We start from the raw sequence: 24,660 nt of genomic DNA on the forward strand, positions 1-24,660 counted from the left end.
GGTGGAGGGTTTGAATGTTTGTGGAATCGGGAGTAATCAAGCGGGCTGCTTTATCCTGGATGGTGTTGAGCTTCTCGAGTGTTTTTAGAGCTGCACTCATGCAGGCAAGTGGAGAGCATTCCATTATACTCCTGAATTGTGCCTTGTAGATGGTGGACATGCTTTGAGGGATCAGGAGATGGGTTACTTGCCGTAGGATTCCTAGACTTTGACCTACCCAGGTAGCCAGAGTGCTAATACGGCTAGTCCAGTTCAATTTCTAATAACCCCTAGGATTTTGATTGTGGGAGATTCAGCGAAGGTAATGACATTGGCTATCAAGGAGAGGGGGGGGGGGGGGGGGGGGGGGGGGGAGGTGGTTAGGTCCTCTATTGCAGGAGATGGTCAATGCCTAGTACGTGTGTGGCGTGAATGTAACTTGCCAGCCCAAGCCTGGATATTGTTCAGGTCTTGCTGCATTTGGACATGGACTGCTTCATTAACAGAGGAATCACGAATTATGCTGAACATTGTGCAGTCATCCACAAGCATCCCTACTTCTGACCTTATGGTGGAAAGCAGGTCATTGATTAAGCAGTTGAAGATCGTTGGGCCGAGGACACTACCCTGAGTAATTCCTGCAATGATGTCCTGGAGTGGAGATGATTGACCTCCAACCACTACAACCATCTTACTTTGTGTCAGCTATGACTCCAACCAGCGGAAAGTCCCCTCCCCCCCCCGTTTCCCATTGACTCCAGTTTAGCTAGGGTTCCTTGATGCCATTCTCACTCAAATGGTGCCTTGATGTCAAGGGCAGTCCCTCTCAGCTCACCTCTGGCATTCAGCTCCTTTGTCCATGTTTGAACCAAGGCTGTAATGAGGTCAGGAGCTTAAGGACCCTGGCTGAACCTAAACGGAGCGTCATGAGCAGGCTATTGTTGAGTAAATGCCGCTTGATAACACTGTTGGTGACTCCTTCCAATGCTTTTCTAATGATGGAGAATAGGCCAGTAATTAGCTGGGTTGTATTTGTCCTTTTTCTTATGGTCAGGATACACCTGAGCTGGGTAGATGCCAGTGTTGTAGCTGTACTGGAACAGCTCGGCTAGGGGTGCGGCATGTCTGGAACATTTGGTAAATTATGGGTTAATCATGGTCACTCTGCATGGATTTGTAAAGGACATCTCCAATAGTTTGACTAACTTTATTCAATTTTGGAAAAATCACATGGATATAAATATACAAAAATTATTGCAAAGATGTTTATGGTCCTCCCTCTGCAGTATCTACTCACCTGCTATTGGCCCAATTCCACTCCCCTGTCTATTCTGGAATCAATAGGACTGCTTGCTTCATTCCTGGTGTCCAGCTCTCCCTGCTTTCCCTTGTCCTCCCCATCCATGCGCAGCTGTGATAGCACATGGAACAATCAGCATGTACTAAAAATCGGAATTCCCACAAAGACTAATAGGGAGGTAAAATCTTGAATACGGGTATCTGATCTATTTTCAAGCATCTTGTCTGTAAAGTTGGGGGGGGAGGGGGAAGTTCTTGCCACACACAAGTCATTTTATGAACTGGCATGTACAGGGAAAGCATCCTTAAATTTTGTTTTAGCTCTATACTTCTGAATAAAAAAATCTTTTCAGATTAAGCACCAGCAAAAACTTGAAAGTTGTATAGTCTTTTAATTCACCAATGAAACACAATCAAATTGGAGTTTAAAATAGATATTAAGCACGGGGTTATTAATTGTTGGAACCAGGCCACTATTAAAATCTAATTAACTTGATGTTCAATAGCAAAAATCACTAACTTCAAGTTGCTTTCTTAACCTGCAGAGTTACACGTAAATCAGAAAATAAATTGATTTTGCAATGCATAATCCAAGCCTTCTTTCCTAATTCATTAAATTCTAGATGTGCCCAAAAGGATTAAAAGTGCCTTACTGTGTGAATGCATAAAATAAGATTCCAATTTTATAGAGACCTGGGTTCAAATCTAACGCAGACTGATGAAATGAAAGTTTCATCTGTTTGTTGGCTTTAAGGGCCCCTGTAAAATGAGCCTGAGTAATCTCAATGCACTTCTTCGTGGAACTGGACCTGCTGCACAAAACTAGCCTTACTTTAGAACTAATTTTAAAATTCACTCGGAGAGGCCACAGGATGTGGAAAATGGAGAAGTGCCACATGGATGCAGTTAGGTCTGCTTTTTTGAGTTTGGGGATGAGGCACAATATTGGGTTTTTTTTCTACATCCAGATGTTCTAATCCTGACCTGAAAGGGAAAGTGCTCCAGTTCATTTCTCACCTTTCTGAACACAAAAGTATTTTAATTTGAATAATTGATTTTGCATACATTAAGGAGAATTTAGCTTTTTCCTAATTGGTGTTATTAGAATACTTAATAACTTAGATAGAAGGAGAATAAGATGGAGTTGTTCCATTTAAATAAAATAGCAAATAGATGAATTGGGAAAATATTGTGAACAAAAAAAAAAATCTATATTTTGTGCATATTTATAATTTGCATTTAGGGTAGCAATTTAATTGGAAGATAATACCTTCATATCATGATTAAATATTCACAGGCTACCAAATGCTGCCTTATTCAGGATGAGGTACAGCACAATGGTCACTGGTTACTTGCTAAAACAAATCATAGTCAACATGTTTTCAACAACCGTTAAGTACAGTGCAACGCTTTAAAAGAAACAACTTACATTTATATAGAATTTTAGGTAATCTCCACCCAGGGTTAGAAATAACGACGATAAAAATTGATAAAAAAAGAGTGGGAGGAGGAGCTGGGGAAGCACGCTGGGGACTGGACTATGGAGTGAGGCTTTGCGGAGGATGAATGCATCCTCGTTATGTGCAAGACTAAGTCTCATCCAGTTTAAAGCGGTACACAGAGCCCACTTGACAGTGCCTAGGATGAGTTGGTTCTTTTCAGGGATGGATGATAGATGTGGGTGGTGTATGGTGGGCCGGAGAGCCACGTCCATATGTTTTGGGCGTGCCCAAGGTTGAGGGCGTTTTGGACAGGATTTGCGGATATGACGCCAAATATTTTTGAGGTAGCTCCGAGTCTGGAGGTGGCAATAATTGGAGTGTCGGAGGATCTGGGAGTGCAGGTGGGGAGAGAGACCGATGTATTGGCCTTTGCCTCCCTGATAGTTCAGAGGCCAATTTTGATGGGCTGGAGGGAGTGGAGATGCTGAGCGTAGGGGTGTGGGTGAGCGATTTGGCAGAGAGAAAATCAAGTTTGCCATTAGCGGATCAGAGGAGGGGTTCACCTCAAGGTGGAAACTGTTCACTGACTTCTTTAAGGAATATTGAGTCGTCAGCGGGGGAAGGGGTTCATTTCAGGTTGGGTTAAAAGTTAAAAAAGGGGAGTGCAGGCTGTACAAGGATGGGATGTTTGCTGTTGCCATGGTTGTTTTTGCTTTGTTATGTATATATTTGAAAATGCCTCCAATAAAATGTTGTTTCAAAAACGGGGAAAGGAACAGAAGATAAACCATCTTAAATCAAGTTTGTACAAGCTAAAGTTGTAACAATTAAGTTTAGTTTTGCATCAGACATTTCCTTTCACCAGGTGACAATCATAAATATACATTACTTTAAGGCACATAGATTCACACAAGTTTGTTAGCTAGGCAACTAAATTTGACAATGAGCCTTATCTAAGCAACACAACAGTGATTACAATAGCTTGTGGAATGTGAAAGGGAGTATACGCAGAAATGATCGCTCCTCCTGAAATTGAACTTCTTTTTAGCTGACTGAGAAGTGACTGAGGTTATTTTGGCTGCCCTATCCTCTCAGTTTAAGCAAATTGCAAAAATCAATAATGTAAAGTTCACTATTTGACTGCAGACTTCTGGATTGTATTTAGCAATAGGTAAAACTGTGTTACTGTGGTTGTAGTTAGTATTTTGTCTTTCAAGATATCTAACTTGAGGTTTTGAAACTTTATGATGAGACATTTCTGATGATGCAGGTCTTCTTGACTTTACCACACTGACGTTATGAGGGTGCAGGTTATACTTAGCTCATACCATCTCTAAAATAGGTGGCAATTACTCTAGTATGGTTTAACACCAAAAAATGATGTGTTTCAACACAAATCTTCATTGGTAATTTGTTTGCCCCCACCCCCCCCTCTCCCCCCCCCCCCCCCCTTGTGACTTAGACATCAATTTGATTCCACAGAAGAATTGTGCAATGATCTAATAAAATGTTTTCTGAATAGCCTCCTTCTGCACTGTCGGGATTCTATGACTTCTAAGTGACACAACATTTTAAAATGAAGTGTTCATTCTACCTTTGCATCTGGAAACTTATCAAGATAAGAAATGGAACTGCTTTTCTTCAGCATTTTCTCTCCAAATATACCCGAGCTTCTGCTACATGCCCGAAGAAATCAATAACACCTGTATCTACACAACACTTTACACCTCAGAAAATTGCAAATCACCTTGCAGCCAATGAAGTGCTTCTGAACTGTAGACAATGATATAGTTGCCGATGACATGTTTTTACGTATTTCTGGAGAGATGAAGGTTTGCCAGGGAAGTAAAGCAACTCTCTGTCCTCCTACAAATAACTCTTTGGGATCTTTTATATTCACTTGAGAGGGTTGACGTTTTAACTTCGGATCTGTCTGTGCAAGACTTAAGTGCCAGCCTACACTTTGGATTCGAAGTGAAAATGGTCAACGCCAATAAAGCAAAATGCATCAGTGAACATGAACTTCACACCTGATTTCCAAGAAAACCACAATGGGGCATCAATCCACAACCCTCTGACTCAAGGAGAGTGCTACAACTGACTGATCATGATCCTGGCTGATTCTAGGTAGCCTCACGCCGTGCGCAAATTGTGACAATCAGACATTTTTCGTGCAACCATAAAAAGGGCAAAGGTGAAAAAGGTCACACACACGCGCAATTCTAAAGCAAGAATTAAAGTTAATTCCTTAATGGAGAACGTTTGAATGTCACCTCGGCTCAGACAAGTTTGCATTTACCTCTCTGATAACAAAATGAGATCCAGGGATATTCAACCCAATTGGTCATCGGGGCAGAAATGCCAGCAGCATGAGTCGACGTTACCCTGGTGCCTTGATCTACCACATGCTGGACCTGGACCTAAACTGCCAACACGTCCTCCCCTTCACTCCACCCCCAGGGAAAAAACAGTCCGAATATTCACAATCCCCAAATCCCCCAACCAATAACGCCATGACACAAGTTACAGAAGGACAAGAAGACGCTAGAACTTACGCAGAGAAGTAGACGTGAATATCACATATCAATGACAACCAAGCGACGAAATGTTGTAAACAAACCCCCCCCTCCCTTTTCACGTTTCCTGGTCAGATGACCCCTAAATCATCGCCACCACCAGTTCGAATAATAAACTGGGAATTGTAGTTCGTCCGCCTCCGCCACCATGAGAGGAATTCACCAGCACTTCCCCCGTGAAGGGACTGCAAGCCTCATGATGCAACGCAACAGTGAGGGGGTGGGGGCAGCGGGAGAGGCCAGCCCCGGGGGAGGGGGGGGAGGGGCACGTGACCGACGTCTCGCCGCGAAAGAGACGTTCACAGGCGCAGCTGATGGTCCGTGACGCTAGGATGATTGACAGCGGAGCGGTCCAGTCACCTGTGGAGGAGCAAGGGGGCTCATTGCCCAATGAAGCGCCGACAGGAAGCGGAGGCTGGTGGGCGGCCCTGCCGACCAATCGGGCGGGGATGACGGGTAAATGAAGGTGCCGGAGGCCTCCGCCATTTTGGCGCCAGTGCGGAAGTTGCAGTTGTGTCTCGGACTCGGAGCGGCTGACGGTTCCGCCTTTTCATGGTCAGGTATCTCCCGGTGCATCGGCTCCTCTTTTTTCGCTTTTGTCGGCCGCGGCGCCAAGGAGAAAGAAGCACCTGAAGATGGCAGGCAGACTACCAGCGTGTGTGGTGGACTGTGGCACAGGGTAAGCGGGGAATGAAGGGGCTTGGGGATGGTTTTGGAGGAGAGCAGCGGGCTGACACTCGGCTCCTCACGCCAGCGGGTGGGTGAGTATCAGGATGTGGTTCCTGGGCGTGGGCCGGCAGGGGCCTTGTGCATCATTTCAACCAGACTGTCAATGGGATCGGGGCGGAGCTGCTTGGCATCAAAAACCCTTGCCCCCGGCGCTTCTGAAGAAGAGTCGAAACGTTAACTCCGTCTCTTGTCACTCACCGATGCTACCAGACCCGTTGAGTTTACCAGCATGTTCTGCTTTTATTGGGGGTTTTGGCGATAGTCGGTGTGCGGCTGCCGGCCTTAAGTTGCTGCAAACAGAGCCGGTCGCCGCCCTTCCGTTTGCACCTTCCAGGCCCAGGTGAAGGGCCTTCATGGCCCCGTATCTTTCTCACACCGATAAAAAGTCTGTGTGAGGCCCCCATATGGTTTACTCGGGCCCCAAATAAATTTCTGCAGATTAACTGGGGTGGGGGACGAGAACCACGAGTCAGCAAACCCCAAGCAACACCCAAAGTTGTCAAAGCCGCTTCCTCTTTTCATTTATAATTTCCTTATAAGGGAGTTTTAAGCAGTAAAGCCATTAGCGAAATGATTCTGGCCGTCAGAGAGCTTTTCTTTTACTGGCTTCTGATTTTTATTTCCAGCACCGATTTCAAGTTCAATGCGTATAGCATTTGTAATTTTTAATTACATATTATGAGCAGAATATATTTTCTACGCTTTTGCTCATTGCACTTCCGCTTTCAAAACAATCTGACTTCTGTGAGAAATGGTTGATAGAAGTGTTGAGCTTTGCTAATGCCGTCACTGACAGCGAAATTATAGCGCCTTCAGAAAAATATACTCTAGCATATTGTGCTGTCGGATAGTATGCACTGTTGAATTTTGCAATGTGGGCGAGTATAATGGATGATTAGTGTCTCTTTAATCTGTAGGCATATTTGCGTAATTTTCTTTGCGGATCAGTTGACTGAACATATTAATGGAGCGTATCAAATGCCTCACTGACTTGTGGCAGCACGACATGAATGATTTGTTTGCATAATCCGGCCTTCTCCATGTAATCGGCATCACTGGAACACATCAGATCTGTACCATATTTTAGTTCAATTCTTGCTGATCTAGTAGTGTAGAGTTGCTGGACGTTTTAATGTCAAAGCTTGGAATGAAGTTCACCAGAGCATCAGTAAAATGCATCAGACCTTATTTTCATTGTCGAACCACATTTTAATGGGGGTGAGGGGATTTTCTCTGATCTCAAGGCCTGCAGACTTGGTTAAGAGTTGGCAGGAGCTAGAGTTATGATCAAGTGTTTCTGTGACTGGAAGGCTGTTTCTGTTGGGATTACACAGGTTTTAGGACTGGGTCCTTTGCTTCCGTATGGCTTATGAATGTTTTGGACTTATTCATGCCCTCTACATTTATGTTCCATGCAGATGGTACAAAAAGAAGTGTTCACAATGTTGGAATGGGAAATTTTAGCTATGAGGACAGTGAGTCTGCTTTCTTGGATTAGAGGAAGCTGAGGGGAGTTTTAATTGAGATGCACCAAATGTGAGTTTTAATTGAGATGTATCAATGTGAGCCTATATGGAGCAGAAAGGAAGGACCTATTTCTCTAGCGGGGTGGGGGGTGTGGGTTTAAAGTAATTGGAAGGATTTGAGTGAAGATCAGATTCTTTTCCACCCAGCGGTGGGTTGGGGGGTCTTAAACCCACTGCCTGAAAGGATGCTAGAGGCAGAAGCTATGATTTCAAAAAGAACGCTTGGATAAGTATTTGAGGTGCTGTAACCTATAAAGTTTTGAGCCAAGAGCAGGAAGGTAGGATTAAACCAAATTGCTCTTTCAGTCAGCATGTGCCATAAATCTATATTTCTGATCTACGTTGATCTAAAACTTTATGAGTAAGCATCATTTTCACTATTCATCTGCTTGTGAGATGTCTATAAACTCAGTGTGAAAGATTTTGAAGTTGCAATGAAGTATCACCTCCAAGAATTTAAAAACAACTTTAAATTCTCAGTCTAAGTCACCAGAAACCATCAGAAGGTTTGTAGGTCTTGTTACAAAAATGCATGCTGGTTGCATCTGAAGTTTAATCATATTGGTGGGACAGGGTGGAAGCTTTCTTCCACATCTGATTTCTACTATAGATAACTTGGAGTGTTTGATTACATCATTTCAAACTTCAATGAGCACAATGCTCAATTGAAGATGGGGTCGAGAATTGTCTACTTTCAGGATAAATGTGCTTGTTTATAGTCAAAAGTATTTTAGGTTTGATGTTTTACAACACTGACCTGCAATTTACAGTTGTACGGAGACAGTATTTTCAGCTATCTGTCTACTGTCGTCAAGAACAAGTACGGTTGTACTGAAAATAAGGTCACTGAGTGGTGCATGATGAAAATGTGTGCCCCATGAGTTGGCTGACCCCGTTTGTCACTCGAGGCTAATTCCTCTTTTATTTTCCTGCTCATGTGATCAGATTTTCCCATGTTTTGTCAGTCAAGCAATTTTAAGTGCAGACGTGATCGACGGGTCTTATTTTTGCCATCTGTGCAATACAAAGACGTTGTTTGGATATTGCATGACAATATTAGACCTTTTATCATGAAGGTTGAAGTGCAAAGCATGTCGTTCTTAAATGGAACTGAATTTACGGAGGGGGGGATTATCCTGTTTATTTGTAACAGTCCATCCATATTTCCCCAGTATCTGTTGAAGCCATAGTGTTGGAAGTATTTATAGTATAGCTTCATACTGTAAATGCTGACTTCCACCTTTGTCACTGAAAGTACATTTTTTTGTATCTATCAACATTCTCCAACAAATGCACTTCCTTTGTCGTTTTTTCTACATTAAACTAGTGTGGCAGAAAGCATTGGTATACCCAATCCAAGATAACTGAGCTGTGTTGAATTTTAGTAGCATTGCTGCTACTATGTTTGTTTTTGAAAGAAATTCATCAAGGTTAGATACCATTCGTAACAAAGTTGTGCTTATCAAAGTTTGTAGAATAAAGCCAGGTCTGAAGCTTGTAAAATAAATTTGGTGGAGGAATCTTTAAGGCCCACCAGTAGTGCTCCCATGGTGATTCCTAAACTGAGCCAGTTATATGTAACTTGCAGCAAAAATGCAGTGCAGATGTTATCAACCAAGTGTAATGGGGCAACTGTTTTGGGAACAAATAACAATACAGCACAGGAACAGGCCCTTCGGCCCTCCAAGCCTGTACCAGACATGATACCAACCTTGGCCAAAACCCTCAGCACTCCCTTGTGCCGTATCCCTCTATACCCATCCTATCCATGTATTTGTCAAGATGCCTTTTGAACTCCATTAATGTATCTGCTTCCACAACCTCCCCTGGCAACGCGTTCCAGGCACTCGCCACCCTCTGCGTAAAAAAACCTGCCTCGCACATCTCCTCTAAACTTTGCCCCACTGACCTTAAACTTATGCCCCCTGGTAACTGACCCCCACCCTGGTAAAGAGTACCTGCCCATTCACTCTATCCATGTCCCTCATAATCTTGTAGATCTCGATCAGGCCACCCCTCAACCTCCATCGTTCTAATGAAAACAGTTCGAGACTATTCAGCCTCTCCGCATAGCTAACACCCTCCAGACCAGGCAACATCCTGGTAAATCTCCTCTGTACCCTCTCCAAAGCCTCCACATCCTTCTGGTAGTGTGGCCTTACCAAGGCTCTGTATTACTGTAGTGTGATTTGCCTTTTATACTCTTATGCCTCGTCTAATAAAGGCAAGCATTCCTTATGCTTTCTTGACTACCTTGTCCACTGACATTCTATATTCCTACGAGTTTTGCCATTTGCGGTATATTTCCCCTCTGTTAGATCTACCAAAGTGCATTACCTCACCTTTGTCTGGATTAAACTCCATTTGTCATTTCTCTCCAACCATCTATGTCCTGCTGTATCCTCTGACAATCCTCAACACTATCTGCCAGTTACATTTTCCTCCAAATCGTTTGTATACTACAAACAAGTAAGTATAAAATTTGCAGGAATTGAATAGCATGGCATTTGCAGCACTTGTATAGAAGAGAAAGGTGTATGAATCATACAATAAAACCAAAAAAGGATCTGAAATGGTTTTTAAAATGGTGCATACGAGGTTAGTGTTGAGTTTACACCATTCTGAATAAATATGAATTTTGTTTGTCCACTGAGTTTATTACAAAATAGTGCAGATGTGGTGTAGTCTATTCACTAATGAAAGATAACCACATTTCTGCTGCGGCAGAGCCTGCTGTGACAGGTTTGGTATTTTGCTTGGTTTCGTGGCAAGTTTTGTTCTGTCTTTTTGTCTACAGAGGAATTTGTAGTTTCTCATTTCCCAGTTTACAAAATACATTCATTCCTGGGGTAGCAGTGCTAACTACTGTGCCACCATGCCACCCGTAGTTCTGAGAAGATCTTTGTCAATCTGATTGACGGCGCAAGCTCAAAGTTAAAAGGCCTGTTACTGCTCTAATTTCCTTATTGTGCTCGAATTTCCTTATTGTATGTTCTTATTGCTCTCTTTTTCTCCATTCCTTTTTTTGTCTTCTGACCTACTTTTATTCTCCAGTAATTTGCCCAAATAGCTGGCTTTCATATCTGAAGCAAACCATACGTGATGTTAGCTGAGTCAACAATGGGTGCTTCATAAACTTCATGTTCCAACTCAGTCCCACTTAGAAACCACATGTAAGCCAGCAAGGGTAATTGTTTGAAAACAAGTAGTAGAGAAACTTTTCACAGATAGTGTCAGATTTAATTACTTGATCTTGGATCAATATTGCACCACGTGGTTCACTTGCCCTTAAAGCCATCAAAGAGCCATCTCCAGAAGTGTTTCCTAAAGTCCATCTTGAAATACTGGTAATCTGCTGTGTAAGTCTCTATTTTCAAAGTGTTCGGAGATTGCTCTTGTTGACTTGCTGAAAAGTAAGCAGTACTTTTTTTTGAACGAAGCAGTAATTGATACGCACATTAATGAAATGCTTTTAAAGATGCACATCACCATGGGAAATGGAAGGGCTTTACAGCTGAAGCACTTCCTGTTTCTTTTAACTAACTGAAGAGACTGATTCATATTTGTGCTTGTGAAAAGTCAGCATTTTACAACGCTGCAATTTTAGGTCTACCAGTTTCATCTTTGGCTGGCTGCCCCATCCATTCCAGCAGAGATCAGAATCCATCCTGTTGATCGTGAAATGTAAATAGCAAATTCACTACTGGGTACTTCCTTCCACTAGAGCCTTTAACAAGACCTCACAAGTTTTGCTGATACATCAACTATTTGATACTAATTCTGTATCTTCTAAGTACAGCTGACAGGGACTCCCTCCATTGTGTAAATGACTGGATTAAAAATGTGTATTTCACAATTATGTTGTTGGACTTATTAAGCTGGTTTTAGTAATATAAATGGACAACCAGTGATTAAGTTTTCTTTGTGGGTGAAATAGCGTGTCCTACTACAGGAAATTAAAATTATGACTAGTGATAGCTGAAATGTATTTTGAACTGACAAAAGTTGAAAGAAACATAGTCCTGATCACTGGAAAGGTGCCAGGCAGTGAATGTCTATGGAAAAGCAAGTAGAAAACTGTATTGAAGCAATTGTTAGATATTCTGCAGGCCAAATATAAAAGTCCGAGACAACAGCACATCTCATAATTCTGATGAAAGGGCACATAGCCAGTTGTCTTACCTGTATCCATCAGTCATTCGGTTACTGATAAGAGACTGCTGAAAGCATTTATGTATGGCAATGAAGTAAAGGTGGGCAATACCAACTGTCTATAAGCGCTTTGCTTCTAGTTGTCTCTTTCTGTTTAGTGTTATATCAACATTTAACTGAAATTGCCAAAGTAAATACTCATGAGAATTCCCAATGTAAACACTTACCTGTTGTTGTAGTAATGTTAATGAGCCAGTTGATTTACACAAATTGAAATTTAATATGTTTAAGATTTTAAGCAAGTACAATTTTAAAAATACATAATTTGCAATAGCATGATAACATTTACTAATTTATCAGTTGTGCGCATTGCATATGCCTTTGGCACGGTAGCACAGTGGTTAGCACTGATGATTCACAGCACCAGGGGCCCATGTTTGATTCCCAGCTTGGGTTAGTGTCTGTGCGGAGTCTGCACGTTCTCACTGTGTCTGCGTGGGTTTCCTCTGGGTGCTCCGGTTTCCTCCCACGCTCCGGTTTCCTCCCACAAGTCCCAAAAGACGTGCTGTTAGGCAAATTGGACATTCTGAATTCTTCTGTGTACCCGAATAGGGGCCAGAATGTGTTGACGTGGGGCTTTTCACAGTAACTTCATTGTAGTGTTAATGTAAGCCTACTTTTTACGATAAATATTATTATGAAGTTTTTATTTTAAAATGGTGTGCTTTCTCAAAAGTCTAGACTTTAAATTTTTGTTAACTACATTCTTAACTACATTCTGAATACATGCAGTTTGTTGAATTTCCAGGCATGTACTTCAACTGATAAATGGGTGTACCTCCTTTTCCAGTTGGGATTTGAGTTTCTTTTCTTTTTCAACAAGATTCTGATTGGGACTGGACATCATTAGACATGCATGGGATGAGTGGGATCTGTGATCATGGGTTTTCTTGGGGAAATAATTTCTCAGAATGCTTAACTATAAAAAAAAAGTTAAATCTTCTCTGTAGGTTCCCATAAAGAATCCTTTTTCATCTGGACAAATTGAGCAGAGTTTAAAGATAACGGGCTGGATTCTGTGCAGCCCCACGCTGAAATCACATTTGGCGTGGGGATAAACAATCCATTTTTACGTGGGGATCGTGGCCGGCGCGACCGGAGAATCGATATTGCGCGGTGCAGCTTTGGGGCCATTGTCAGAGGCCCCCTCCTCAGCGATTCTCCGGGCAAAACTGGCCGAGTTCCCGATGGCGTGGTTCTAACCAAGTCTTGCCTGTCGGGAACATCGGGCGGCTACGGACTCAGTTCGCGGCTGCCCTGGTGGGGGCGTGGCAATTGGGTGCCTCGCATCTGCGGGCGCACCATATCGGGGGGGGGGGGCCTTAGGGGCACCCTTTCGAGGTCGCTCTGGGGTCCGAATCCGCCATGTTGCACGGAGTGGCTGCTACAAGCTGCCACCATGCGCATGCGCGGACTCTTGACCGGACGTGCGGGGACAGTTTGAGGCCAGAGCTGCGAGCAGCTCCTCTGGGCCCTGCTAACCCCCTGCAGGTAGGATAATCACTCTTGTTTTTTTTTTCAAGGAAAGTCAAGAGTGAAATGTCAGCGCTTTTATGCTGGCGTGGGGACATAGCCCCATTTTTGGAGAATCCAGCTCCATATCTTCAGCGTGAGAAAAAAGTGGATGGTCATTGACATGAATTGTCAATCCTATCTTGCACTCCTGTTTGCTAATTGACCAGAGTGTTTCCAGAATTTTCTGTTTTTTATTTCAAGTGTGTGATTTGCCTGAACTGCTGGATTTCATTGCAAGGTGCAAGTTACAATCCTATCCTCAACTGACATTTTGGTTAACTGGATTAATTTGAGCATGCCTTGTCATGTACTTTCAGCTGCACCATAGAACAATGTGCCTGAAAGAAGATTGCTTGGCCACACCAAGCCACTGAATAGAATCAAAATTAGAGAGGAAACTTATTATGCAATGAGTCAATACTTTTGTGATTTATTTTGCGATTTGAGTCAAGTAGGCAGGTTGTGGCAATACAGCTTATTGAATAATACCATTTTTTCATCTTGCAGGTATACAAAGCTTGGGTATGCTGGGAATACAGAACCACAGTTCATAATTCCATCATGTGAGTTCAGTATATCAATCTTTCCAATTAATATTTCATCCTGATTGATGGTGTGATTTATTTCCATTCTCTTGACCAAATGTTAAACTGAAGTATCATACTTTGTGCTCAACATGGTGGACAGGTTAAATTGTTTTACTGGAGTGTTTTTTTTCTATAATACTTAATATAAAGCAACCAGTCATTTGCAATACTTTTAATATATCTGGAACAATGTTTTTGACACAACTTTGTAAAGAGAGTGGAATTGTTTCTCACTTCAGCTTTTAACATTTAACAAACTATGTAAGGCAGTAAGCAAATCTTTGGGGGTATACCATTCTTTTAATTTAGACTTTTGGATTAAGTGAAATTATACTGAATGGCTAGTTAAGCTCATAATCGAAGTGCAGCCAGAGAAACTATTGAGGTTAATGGACATGTTTAATATAAACGTATAATCCATTCACTGTTGCTCGATTATGTATTAAATATTGGGTATACTGGCTATACCCTATTCTCAGAACAAAGGAGGTAGAACGTTTCTAAAAAGAAACAATACCTTGGGGTATCACGGTGGAGCAGTGCTGCCTCATGTCGCCGAGGTCCCAGGTTCAGTCCCGGCTCTGGGTCACTGTCCGTGTGGAGTTTGCACATTCTCCCCATGTTTGCATGGGTTTCGCCCCCACAACCCAAAGATGTGTAGGGTAGGTGGATTGGCTGCACTAAATTGCCCCTTCATTGGAAAAAATGAATTGGGTATTCTACATTTATAAAAGAAAAGAAACAATACCTTAAGAAAACAAAACAAAAAACAATTTTGAATGACCAAAAAGGGAACTATGAAAATAACCCTAGGTTTTGAAAAATAAGTCCTATGTCATTTTTTTTTCCTCAGCAACTGAAATTTCTAAGGTTGAAAATGATGTTTTTTAACATATTTACATACACAGTATATAAATTACCTGTTGACCTCAGCACCTCTTAAATAATTAGTCACAAACAGACTTGATAACTTATTGGCTTCAGTTCTGAGTTCCTTTATTAAGGGGGGGGGGGTTATTGCACAAAACTAAGATGCTCCCATTTTTTCCAGTGAAGTGCATCTAGCCTTTGGTGCAACTGCCTGAATGTTTAATCAATTTGATCAGTGTATTCAGTGGTTTGGCAGATCCTTCTTGAAATATTCATGTAAGCAAATCCATGAACTCAAAATTATTTTTGAAGAGAACTTTAACTCACTGCCATTCATTTTGCCAGACTGGTCCTCCCACCTCTGCATAGGAATAAGATTCTACAGACTGCCCAGTGGTGCACACTTCAGGTGAAGGAGCAGGTGTTACAATGTGACCACCACCTAGCTCCTGGTTTCAAAATGAGAAACTAGTAACAGCACTTTTCCTCGGTTTTTATTCCGTAATAATGGGGCGGGCGGGGGGGGGGGGGGGGGGGTCTTATAGTAACCTATAAAATTCTAACAGAAAGAGAGGGTAGATGTAAGAAGGATGTTCCCAAAGGTGGGGGTGTCCGGAACCAGGGGTCACAATCTGATGATCAGGGGTAGACCGTTTAAGACGGAGACAAGGAGAAGGTTCTTCACGCACAGGGGTCAGCCTGTGGAATTCGCTACCAGAGGAAATAGTTGAGGCCAAACCATTGTGGGCTGGATTCTCCATTTCTGAGACTGTGTTGATGCCAATGGAGAATCCACGGACTTCCATGACAGAAGAATCGGTGCCACACCTGCAGATTACGGTAACAGTGGTTTGCACAGTTGCTTCACAGCTCCAGGGTCCCAGGTTCAATTCCCGGCTTAGGTCACTGTCTGTGTGGAGTCTGCACATTCTCCTAGTGTCTGCGTGGGTTTCCTCCGGGTGTTCAGGTTTTCTCCCACAGCCCAAAGATGTGCAGGTTAGGTGGATTGGCCATGCTAAATTGCCCTTAGTGTCCAAAAAAGGGTTGGGTGAGGTTATAGGCATGGGTGTGGAATTGAGTAGGGAGCTCTTTCCAAGAGCCGGTGCAGACTCGATGGGCCGAATGGCCACCTTCTGCACTGTAAATTCTATGATTAAGTGTTCCCATGCACCTGCAATCCTCCTCGGTAGTAGAGGTCATCGATTGTGGCGATGCTGTTGAAGAAACCGTAGCAAGTTGCTGCAGCAAATTATTAGGTGGTATGCCTCGATCCACTGGTGGGGAATGGATGCCAATTAAGTAGGCTGCTTTGACCTGTATCATAGAATCCTACAGTGCACTAGAGGCCATTAGGCCGATCGAGTCTGCACTGATCCTCTGAAAGAGCACTGTACCACCCAGAGCCACCTCCTCGCCACATCCCTGGAACCCCACCTAGCCCACACATCATGGACTATGGGAGGAAACCCAGCAGACACTGGGTGAACATGTAAACTCCACACAGCCAATTGCTCAAGGCTGGAATGGAACCTTGGTCTCTGCCGCTGTGCGAGAGCAGTACTAACCACTGTGCTACCCATTTTGAGTACTTTCCGTGCTGGAACTGCCCAATTACAGGAAAGTGGAAAGTATTCCATCACACTTCTGATTTTAGCCATGTATAATTCCCAATGTTCAGATCATTTTGGCCCGTCATAAGTTATCTCAATTAAGGCATTAAAAAAAATTGTTAAAGAAAGTTTCAGTTAATTGGGGTCTATATTTCTGAAGATTGCTGTGTCATTAATGAAATGGCAGGAAACATTTTGGAAGAGAAGAACAAGAAACATTGACAATGGAATTGTTTGACTTGTTAAGCTTCCACCTATCATTAAAAAAAAGTTAGCCCAGTTAGATGGATTCCACTTGCTTTGCTAAAGATCTAAAATGGCTGCTCAGAGACATATTGGCAAAATGGATTTACCTGCCTTTCGAATTAAATGTGATGTTCCTCAGGGATTTTTATTTGCAATCAGCCTGACATGATAAAGGGTTATAAACTTATTTCCATGTACTACCACGGTTTAAAATAAACTGACGTTTATGAAAGTGAGGGATATGTAGAGAGAAATGGACATTAAAGGTGGATATCCCATTGTCTCGCTTAATCATAGATTTTGCCACACGGAAGGATGCTATTTGGCCTATCATGCCAGTGATGGCTCTTCATATCCCTGCCTTTTCCTCCATAGACCTGCAAACGGTTCCTTTGAGTCCACGTCCTGTCCCATTTTGGAAATTACTATAATATCTGCTTGCATCACCTTATCAGGAGTGCCTTCCAGATTATAACTTAACTGCCCCTGTCATAATTACATTCTATCTATGTTCTCTTGCCAGTGCAAACAGTTTATCCCTATCTACTTAAAGCATAATTAAAAGCAAAGTGCTGAAAATATTGAGCTGATCTGGCAGCATCTGTGGAGAGAAAAACAGTTCTGTTTCAAGTTGAATATGACTTATTAAGAGTCATTTGAAGAAAAGTTATATTTGCCGTAGTTGCCACCCGCCTAGCCAAGCTTTTCCAGTGCAGCTGAAACACTGGCATCTACCGACAATGTAGAAAATTGTCGAGGTGTGTCCTGTACACAAGAAACTGGACAAATCCAATGCAGCCAATTGCCACCCTATCAGTCTACTCCATCAGCAAAATGATGGAAAAAGTCATCAACAGTCCTATCAAACGGCACTTCCTCAGCAATAACCTGCTCACAGATGCTCAGTTTGGGTTCCACCAGGGTTTCTCACTCCTGACCTCATTACAGTCTTGGTTCAAAAATGGACAAAAGAGCTGAATGTCAGAGGTGAGAGTGACTGCCCTTGACACCAAGCCAGCATTTGACTGAGTATGACATCAAGGAGCCCTAGCTAAACTGGAGTCAATGGGAATTGGGAATGAAAACACGCCACTGGTTGGAGTCATACCTGACACAAAGGTTGCGGTGGTTGGAAGTCGATCATCTCAGTTCCAGGACATCACTGCAGGAGTTCCCAAGTGTCCACCGATTTCAGCTGCTTCATCGATGACCTTTCTTCTATCATAAGGTCAAAAGTGGAGATGTTCGCAGATGACTGCACAATATTCAGCACCACTTGCGACTTTTCAGATAATAAAGCAGTCCATCTCCATATGCAGCAAGACGACAATATCTAAGCTTGGGTGGCAAGTTACATGTGCGCCACAAGTGCCAGGCAATGACCATCTCCTGCAAGAAAAAAATCTAACCATCGCCCAATGGCATTACCATCACTGAATCCCCCACAATCAATATGCTTGGGATTACCATTGATCAGAAACTGAACTGGACTAGCCATATTAATAATACTGTGGCTATCTGAGCAGGTCAAAGGTTAGGAATCCTACAGCGAGTAACTCACCACCTGACCCCCAAAGCTTGTCCACTATCTACAAGGCACAAGTCGGGAGTGTATTGGAATACTCTCCTTGTCTGGATGAGTGCAGCTCCAACAGCACTCAAGAAGCTCAACACTATCCAGGCAAAGCAGCTCGCTTGATTGCTACCCGTTCCACCAACATTAATCCTTCCACCACCGACAAACTGTGGCAGCTGTGTGTACCATCTGCAAGGTGCACAGCAATAACTCGCCAAGGATCCTGAGGCAGCACCTTCCAAACCCACAACCAATGTCTGCGTGAGTCTCACCTCCACAACCCAAAGATGTGCAGGGTAAGTGGATTGGCACGCTAAATTGCCCCTTAATTGGAAAAAGACAAATTGGGTACTACCAAACCATGACCACTACCATCGAGAAGGACGAGCAGCAGATACCTGGGCAACCCACCCCCTGGAGGTCCCCCTCCAAGTCACTCACCATACCGACTTGGAAATATATCACCGTTCCTTCAGTGTCTCTGCGTCAAAATCCTGGAACTCCCTCCCTAACAGCACTGTGGGCATACCTGTACTTCAGAGTGCAGCGTTTCAAGAAGGCAACTCACCCCCTTCTGGAGCACAACTAGGGAGGGGCAATCGATGCTGACCAGCCAGAAACGCCCACATCACGTAAATTCATTTTTTTAAAGTTAGCTTTGTTTCTCTATCTGTACAGATAATGGCAGATCTACTGAGTTTTTCCAGTGCTTTGTTTTATTTAAGATTTCCAACATCCACGGGATTTTGCTTTTATCATAAATTTTCATAATTTTGCACACCTCTATTAAATCTCTCTTGTGCTAAGGAGAACATTCCCAGTATCTAACCTCCAGTTAACTGAAACTCTTTTCATCTGTATCATTCTAGTAAATCATCCAGGCAACCTTCCAAACAGCTTGACATTCTTACCAAAGGCTCCAGCTGGAGCTTTAGCAGTTATTTAGTGAAGGTCTAGCATAACTTACTTCCATTTTGTACTCCAATCATAAATTAATCAGCCTGAATGTTTTTTAAACAACCATTTTCAATAATTATGTACATCAACCCCATTGGATTGATTTTCCTAGACCCATTTAAAATGTCATCAATTTTTGTCACTTTCCATTCTCCCTTGTCAACTATTCCTATTGCCAGAATAACAAATCTCAGAACAATACCAGTGACGAGCTGAGATTCTGCACTGGTATCCCTGTATTAGCTGAACTTGTCAAAGCTTGCAACGTGATGGGTCTGACCATTCCGAGCAGAGTTAGACCTCACGAGTGTGAAATCATGAAACCCAAGGAAACTGATGACCCTGGGGACTCTAATAAATGTCCTCTTGCTCGCCTCCTGTTTCCCTTACCGATGCTGCAAAGGCCATAGAGATGCTATGGGATTTTGCACTGCAGCAGGAATATACCAACCACATGCTTGACTGCATGGATGACCTGGTAGACTGTCACTCATGTCTGAAGGGAGGCTACTCGGCAGCAAAATATTAGAGCTGTTCCACCAGTTAGTTTGACCTCTGGTGGGGAGGTTGCTGGAATCAATCATTAAGGAGGAGATGACTGAACATTTGGAAAGACAAAGCCCAATCCACCATTGTCAGCATGGTTGTATGAGGGGTAAATCATGCTTGACAAACTGCTTGACTTTGAGGACGTAACCAGCAAGGTGGATAATGGGAACCAGTGGATGTGATATATCCAGACTTCCAGAAGGCATTTGATAAGGCACCACATAAAAGACTGATCCAGAAGGTGAGATTGCAGGCGATTGGGGTTAGAGTTGATTTGATTGAAGATTGGCTGACTGACGGAAAGTAGAGGGTTGGAATAAATGGGTACTTCTCTGGCTGACTAACTGTAACTAGCAGGGTGCCGCGGTGTTCAGTCCTTGCACCTCAATTGTTTACAATTTGTATAAACCTGCAAACAGGGACAGGGTGCAATATAGCAAAATTTGTGGATGATACTAAAATAGATGGGAAAACAGGCAGCGAAGAGGAGATAAAGATTTTACAGACGGATATAGAGAGGCAAGGTGATTGGGCCAAAATTTGGCTGATGGTAAATAAGTGTGAGGTTGTCCATTTTTGGCCAGGAAAATAGAAAGGCAAATTATTATCTAAATGGAAAGCAGATTCAAGATGCATCTGGGCAGAGGGATCTGGGTGTCTTTGTTCATGAATCTCAGAAAGTCGGTCTGCAGGTACAAAATGTAATAAGAAAGGCAAATGGAATGTTAGTGTTTATTGTAAAAGGATTGGAGTATGAAAGTAGAGCAGTATTGTTGCAATTGTATAGGGTATTGGTGAGACCACATCTGGAGTATTGTGTCCAGTTTTGGTCTCCTTATTTGAGGAAGGATGCAATGGCATTGGAGGCAGTTGAGAGGTGGTTCACCAGATTGATTCCAGGGATGAAAGAGTTGACATATGAGGAGGTTAAATGGTTTAGGCTTTTGCTCGAGTTTAGAAGGATGACGGGCTCTGATTGAGGTACATAAAATACTAAATGTAGGAAAATCTGGAACGAGAGGTCACAGATAGAAGTTCAGAGGCGGTAGATGTAGAACTGAGATGAAGAGGAACTACTTCTTGCAGAGGTGCTGAATTGTGCAACCCGCTGCCCAATAGGGCGGTGGAATCAGAGTCATTAAATGGTTTCAAGAAAGAGATATATTTTTGATTTTAAAATGGGTTAAAGGGATGTGGGCAACAGATGGGGAGGTGCAATTGAAGCCAGGAAGAGATCAGCCATGACCTGATTGAATGGTGGAGCATGCTCGAAGGGCTGAAGTGCTGATTTCTGTTCCTATGTTCCATCGCTAATTCCTAATGCTTTTCAGTGCAAAGCTCTGGCCTTTTGCAAAGTCAGGATATTGTAAAGTGTGAACAAATTGAATATAGACATTTTCACACATTGCACATTTACTTATTAATTTGACACCTGAGTCTGTTGGTTTTGACATAGTCTGCATTTGTAGACACATGTTGAATTACATGGAGATGCATTCTTGTGAAAAAGGGGCCTTGGCTGTTGCAAAACTTTGCTTAACAGAAATTTGTGGGCGGATCCTCTAGGATTAGACTCGTAGGGATTTTACTGTACTATGTTCTATGATTGAGGGTGCAGTGTTACGCATCAAAAGGTAACAGTTCGTTTTGGGATACCCGACGCAAGATACTACTTGGAAACCTGGTTCAATAGTTAAAAAGGCAATGATACTTTTAAAAGAGGGTGGAAATGGAAATATGATATCAATTGTATTCAGATTGGTAGAGGAAAAGTACAAAACCGCATTTGACCCAGAAATCTGAGATAAATAGCCATTTACAATTCAAAAGTTCGACTGCAAGTTCAGTCTTTTTCATAGCAATTTTAACTTTGTGCTATACGTCATCATGCCAGTAAACCATTTCTTGGAAGTCATGATGTAGGCTTACAAGCATTTCTGAACAGGCCACACATATATTGACTCATAGGACACATCACACCCATATTTCCTTTCCGTTGCAGCTACTTCAGATGAGAAAATATGCTGCTTTCTTGGGCAATGGAAAGGCTACAAGGACTACCAATGTCTGATTGTATTTACAATTTGTTCTTAATTTTTTTTTTAAAGTAGCAATGTTCTTGATCAAACTCTGCTCACCCATCTGGAAAGGAAGGAGGTTGTGAGCTAAAATTGTGCTATAGACTGTAATTTCCTCTGCTAGAGAATATTCCTAGAAACCATACAGTTCAATGATGCATAAGGCATTATTATATATTACATGAGAAGTTGGTTCATACATATAGTTTTTGGAGATTCTGTCCCAAAGTATTTCTTTTCATTACTGCTTTAATGCAACTTCCACAGATTAAATTTATGATTATAGCATGTTTGTTTATTTGGCAGTGCTAATTATTAAAATTTATTGTCTCAGACTCTTGACATTACGCATAAGGGAAGTAATTCTACATTAACATTCCACGGACAGATGTAGAATATTTAGTGTTAATATTTCCGGTTAGGGTTTCTAGTGCTCAATCTGGAGAAATTGTGAGATGGACTTCTGGCAATTTGTATCTATAAATAGAATGCATGACCACTTGACCAATGTAAATTGATCTCTTATGTTGCAACCTCCAGTCTTATTCTCATCAGTCAGAACATCCACTGGCATCACATTAAAACATGGAATGAAAAGCACTAATTTCCTGTGTGTCGCGTTGGGTGTTCTGGTGTACAAACGACCCAACACGGCTGGAGATGGTGTAACTCAATTTTATTTACTACTTAACTATAACAGCACACTGCTAACTTGGGTACGTGCATTACCAGCTCATCTGTGGACCCTGTCCTATTACTATCCGGGTGAGGCACTCAGCACATGGTGAATGTCTGAGTGGCAGGATCTGAGCTCGGTGCTCTGAGCCGGCTGCTGCTGGAAAGAGCGGGAACTGTAGTGTCCCCTGTTTTTATAGTGTTCTCACTGGTGATTGGCTGCAATGTTGTGTGTGTGTTGGTTGGTCCTACTGCATGTCCATCAGTGTGTGTTTGATTGCACCATGATATGCTGATCTAAATATCATGACACTGTGTAGCAGAGTAATCAAATGTAAAATCATTACATTTCCTTTCTGCATCTCTAATGAGAGCTGATGTCTGAAAAGGGGCAATTGTAAATCTTCCATCCTAATTTTTCTCTCCTTAGCTTTTCAACATAATTTTAAAAACATTTTAAGCGGCTTTCTGCTTTTCAAAATGGCATTCACTCCTTGCAATGATGGATTGCTGAGCACCAGCATCATCTGGTTTGTTGGTTAAAAGGCTGTTATTGCCAAAGCCATGGCAAGAATATTAAGTAGCTATTTACAGGTGTAAATTTACAGGAAACTGCAGCCAAGCCCAGCTCTGTTCAGTGTACATGTACTTGTGCATTTTTATCTCCTGCTCAAGTTGTATAATTTCTCCTTTAATGGAGGTTGGTGAACTTGGAGCAAATTGAGGTTCAACCTGGAAACAGCATACATGTATGTTGGGTGGCATGCTGGCACAGTGGTTAACACTGCTGCCTCTCAGCGCCAGGGACCCAGATTTAATTCCAGCCTTAGGTTACTTTGTGGAGTTTTAACTTTCTCCCCGTGTCTAGGTTGGTTTTGTTCCGGGTGCTCCAGTTTCCTCCCACAGTCAAAACATTGTACCGGTTAGGTGGATTGGCCATGTTAAATTGTCCCTTTGGTGTTCAAAGATGTGCCTGTGGCTATAGGGCGGTGGAGTGGGCCTAGGTGGGGTGCTCTTTCAGAGGGTTGATGCAGACTCAATAGGTCAAATGGCCTCTTTCTGCACTGTAGGAATTCGATTCTATGTATGACTACGCCCACATTTCCTGAACGGAGCTTTTAAACTAATTTTAATGCAGTCCTTTGCAGAAAGGCCAACCTTCATCCAGAGAGTTGAGCTTGTGGCATTCTCTACCACAGAAAGCAGTTGAGGCCAAAACATTCCATATTTTCAAAAAGGCGTTAGATCTAACACTTGGGGTTAAAGGGATCAAAGGATATGGGGAAAATGGTAACAGGTTACGGAGTTGGCTGATCAGCCATGATCATAATGAATAGTGGAGCAGGCTCAAAGGGCTGAATGGCCTAATCCTGCTCCTATTTTATGTTAACTTTTTTAGGTGTTTTTGAAAGAAATCCATCAAGCCCTCTTATAATTAAAATCATGAGCAACAATTTCCACTTTTTAGCCATCATGAGCTAATGAAATTGAAGGTGCTATTAATAATAGATCAGGCTGTGATTTTGTGTACCTCTGTAGTGTGAACTTCAGGTAATTGTCATTGGATCCACTTCTCAAGCCTAATTTTCCCCTCTGCTGTCAAATATAGAATAAGAAATGCCATTTTCTCAATTTTAAAAACTTTTATAGACCGGTAAAATCCTGACTCATGGCATTTGTCAAAATATGCAGATTAAATTTAATAAGTAGATGCATACAATGATTATGAACTAAGAGACTTGGATTAATGCAGCAACTTGGTATGTTGTCCAAAGCACTTGCATCGAATGTGCTACTTCAGTTGTACAGTCACTATCGTGTACTTTTTGGCATTCAGGAAGACCCCACAAAAACATCACAAAATGAATAATTAGTTGAGTCTGTTTTCAGTGTCCTGTTCATTGAGGGAGGAGTATTAGCAAAGACAGCCCAATGCCTTTTGTGTATCCACCACGAGAAGCAGACTGAGCCTTTATTTAACATCTCATCTAAAGGATGGTGTATCCTTCCATGCAACACTCTTGGTACCACACTATTGACTGCAATTGTGTTAAAATCTTTGGGTACGGTGATGCTATAACATGATAGAGATATCAAATTTCTGCATTTTCCTTGCTCTGTGTAGTGCAGACTTTGAAATATAAAAGGTTTGGGGGGTAAGTTGGAATGACTTATGATATATAAAGTGGTTTTCGAGAGCCTCATGAAAAATCTTCACCCAACTGGGTGTGTCT

General features: G+C 42.3%; 2 protein-coding genes across 9 annotated transcripts in view; one reads left to right on the forward strand and one right to left on the reverse strand.

Annotated features, from left to right (window-relative positions):
- LOC140388542 (solute carrier family 35 member F5-like) overlaps window positions 1–5,491 on the reverse strand; it is a 191,310-nt gene extending 185,819 nt beyond the window's left edge. For 3 of the 8 annotated variants that reach the window (XM_072472980.1, XM_072472957.1, XM_072472920.1), the window contains exons 1-2: window positions 5,276–5,491; window positions 1,277–1,390 (exon numbers count right to left, since the gene is read on the reverse strand). The gene's annotated coding sequence lies outside the window, so the exon portion shown is untranslated. Of the gene's footprint in view, window positions 1–1,276; window positions 1,391–5,019; window positions 5,218–5,275 lie in introns of those variants that run through there. The other 5 variants (XM_072472962.1, XM_072472971.1, XM_072472929.1 and 2 more) reach the window with 5 other exon arrangements.
- A 259-nt stretch (window positions 5,492–5,750) lies between these two features.
- Window positions 5,751–24,660, forward strand: part of actr3 (actin related protein 3) — a 74,205-nt gene continuing 55,295 nt past the window's right edge. The window contains exons 1-2 of the mRNA XM_072472991.1: window positions 5,751–5,975; window positions 13,786–13,841. Of these exons, the coding sequence (XP_072329092.1) occupies window positions 5,932–5,975; window positions 13,786–13,841 (100 nt within the window). The 5' untranslated portion in view covers window positions 5,751–5,931. The remainder of the gene's footprint in view (window positions 5,976–13,785; window positions 13,842–24,660) is intronic.

Source organism: Scyliorhinus torazame, chromosome 2 (genome assembly GCF_047496885.1).
Source record: "Scyliorhinus torazame isolate Kashiwa2021f chromosome 2, sScyTor2.1, whole genome shotgun sequence".
NCBI classification, from domain to species: Eukaryota; Metazoa; Chordata; class Chondrichthyes; order Carcharhiniformes; family Scyliorhinidae; genus Scyliorhinus; species Scyliorhinus torazame.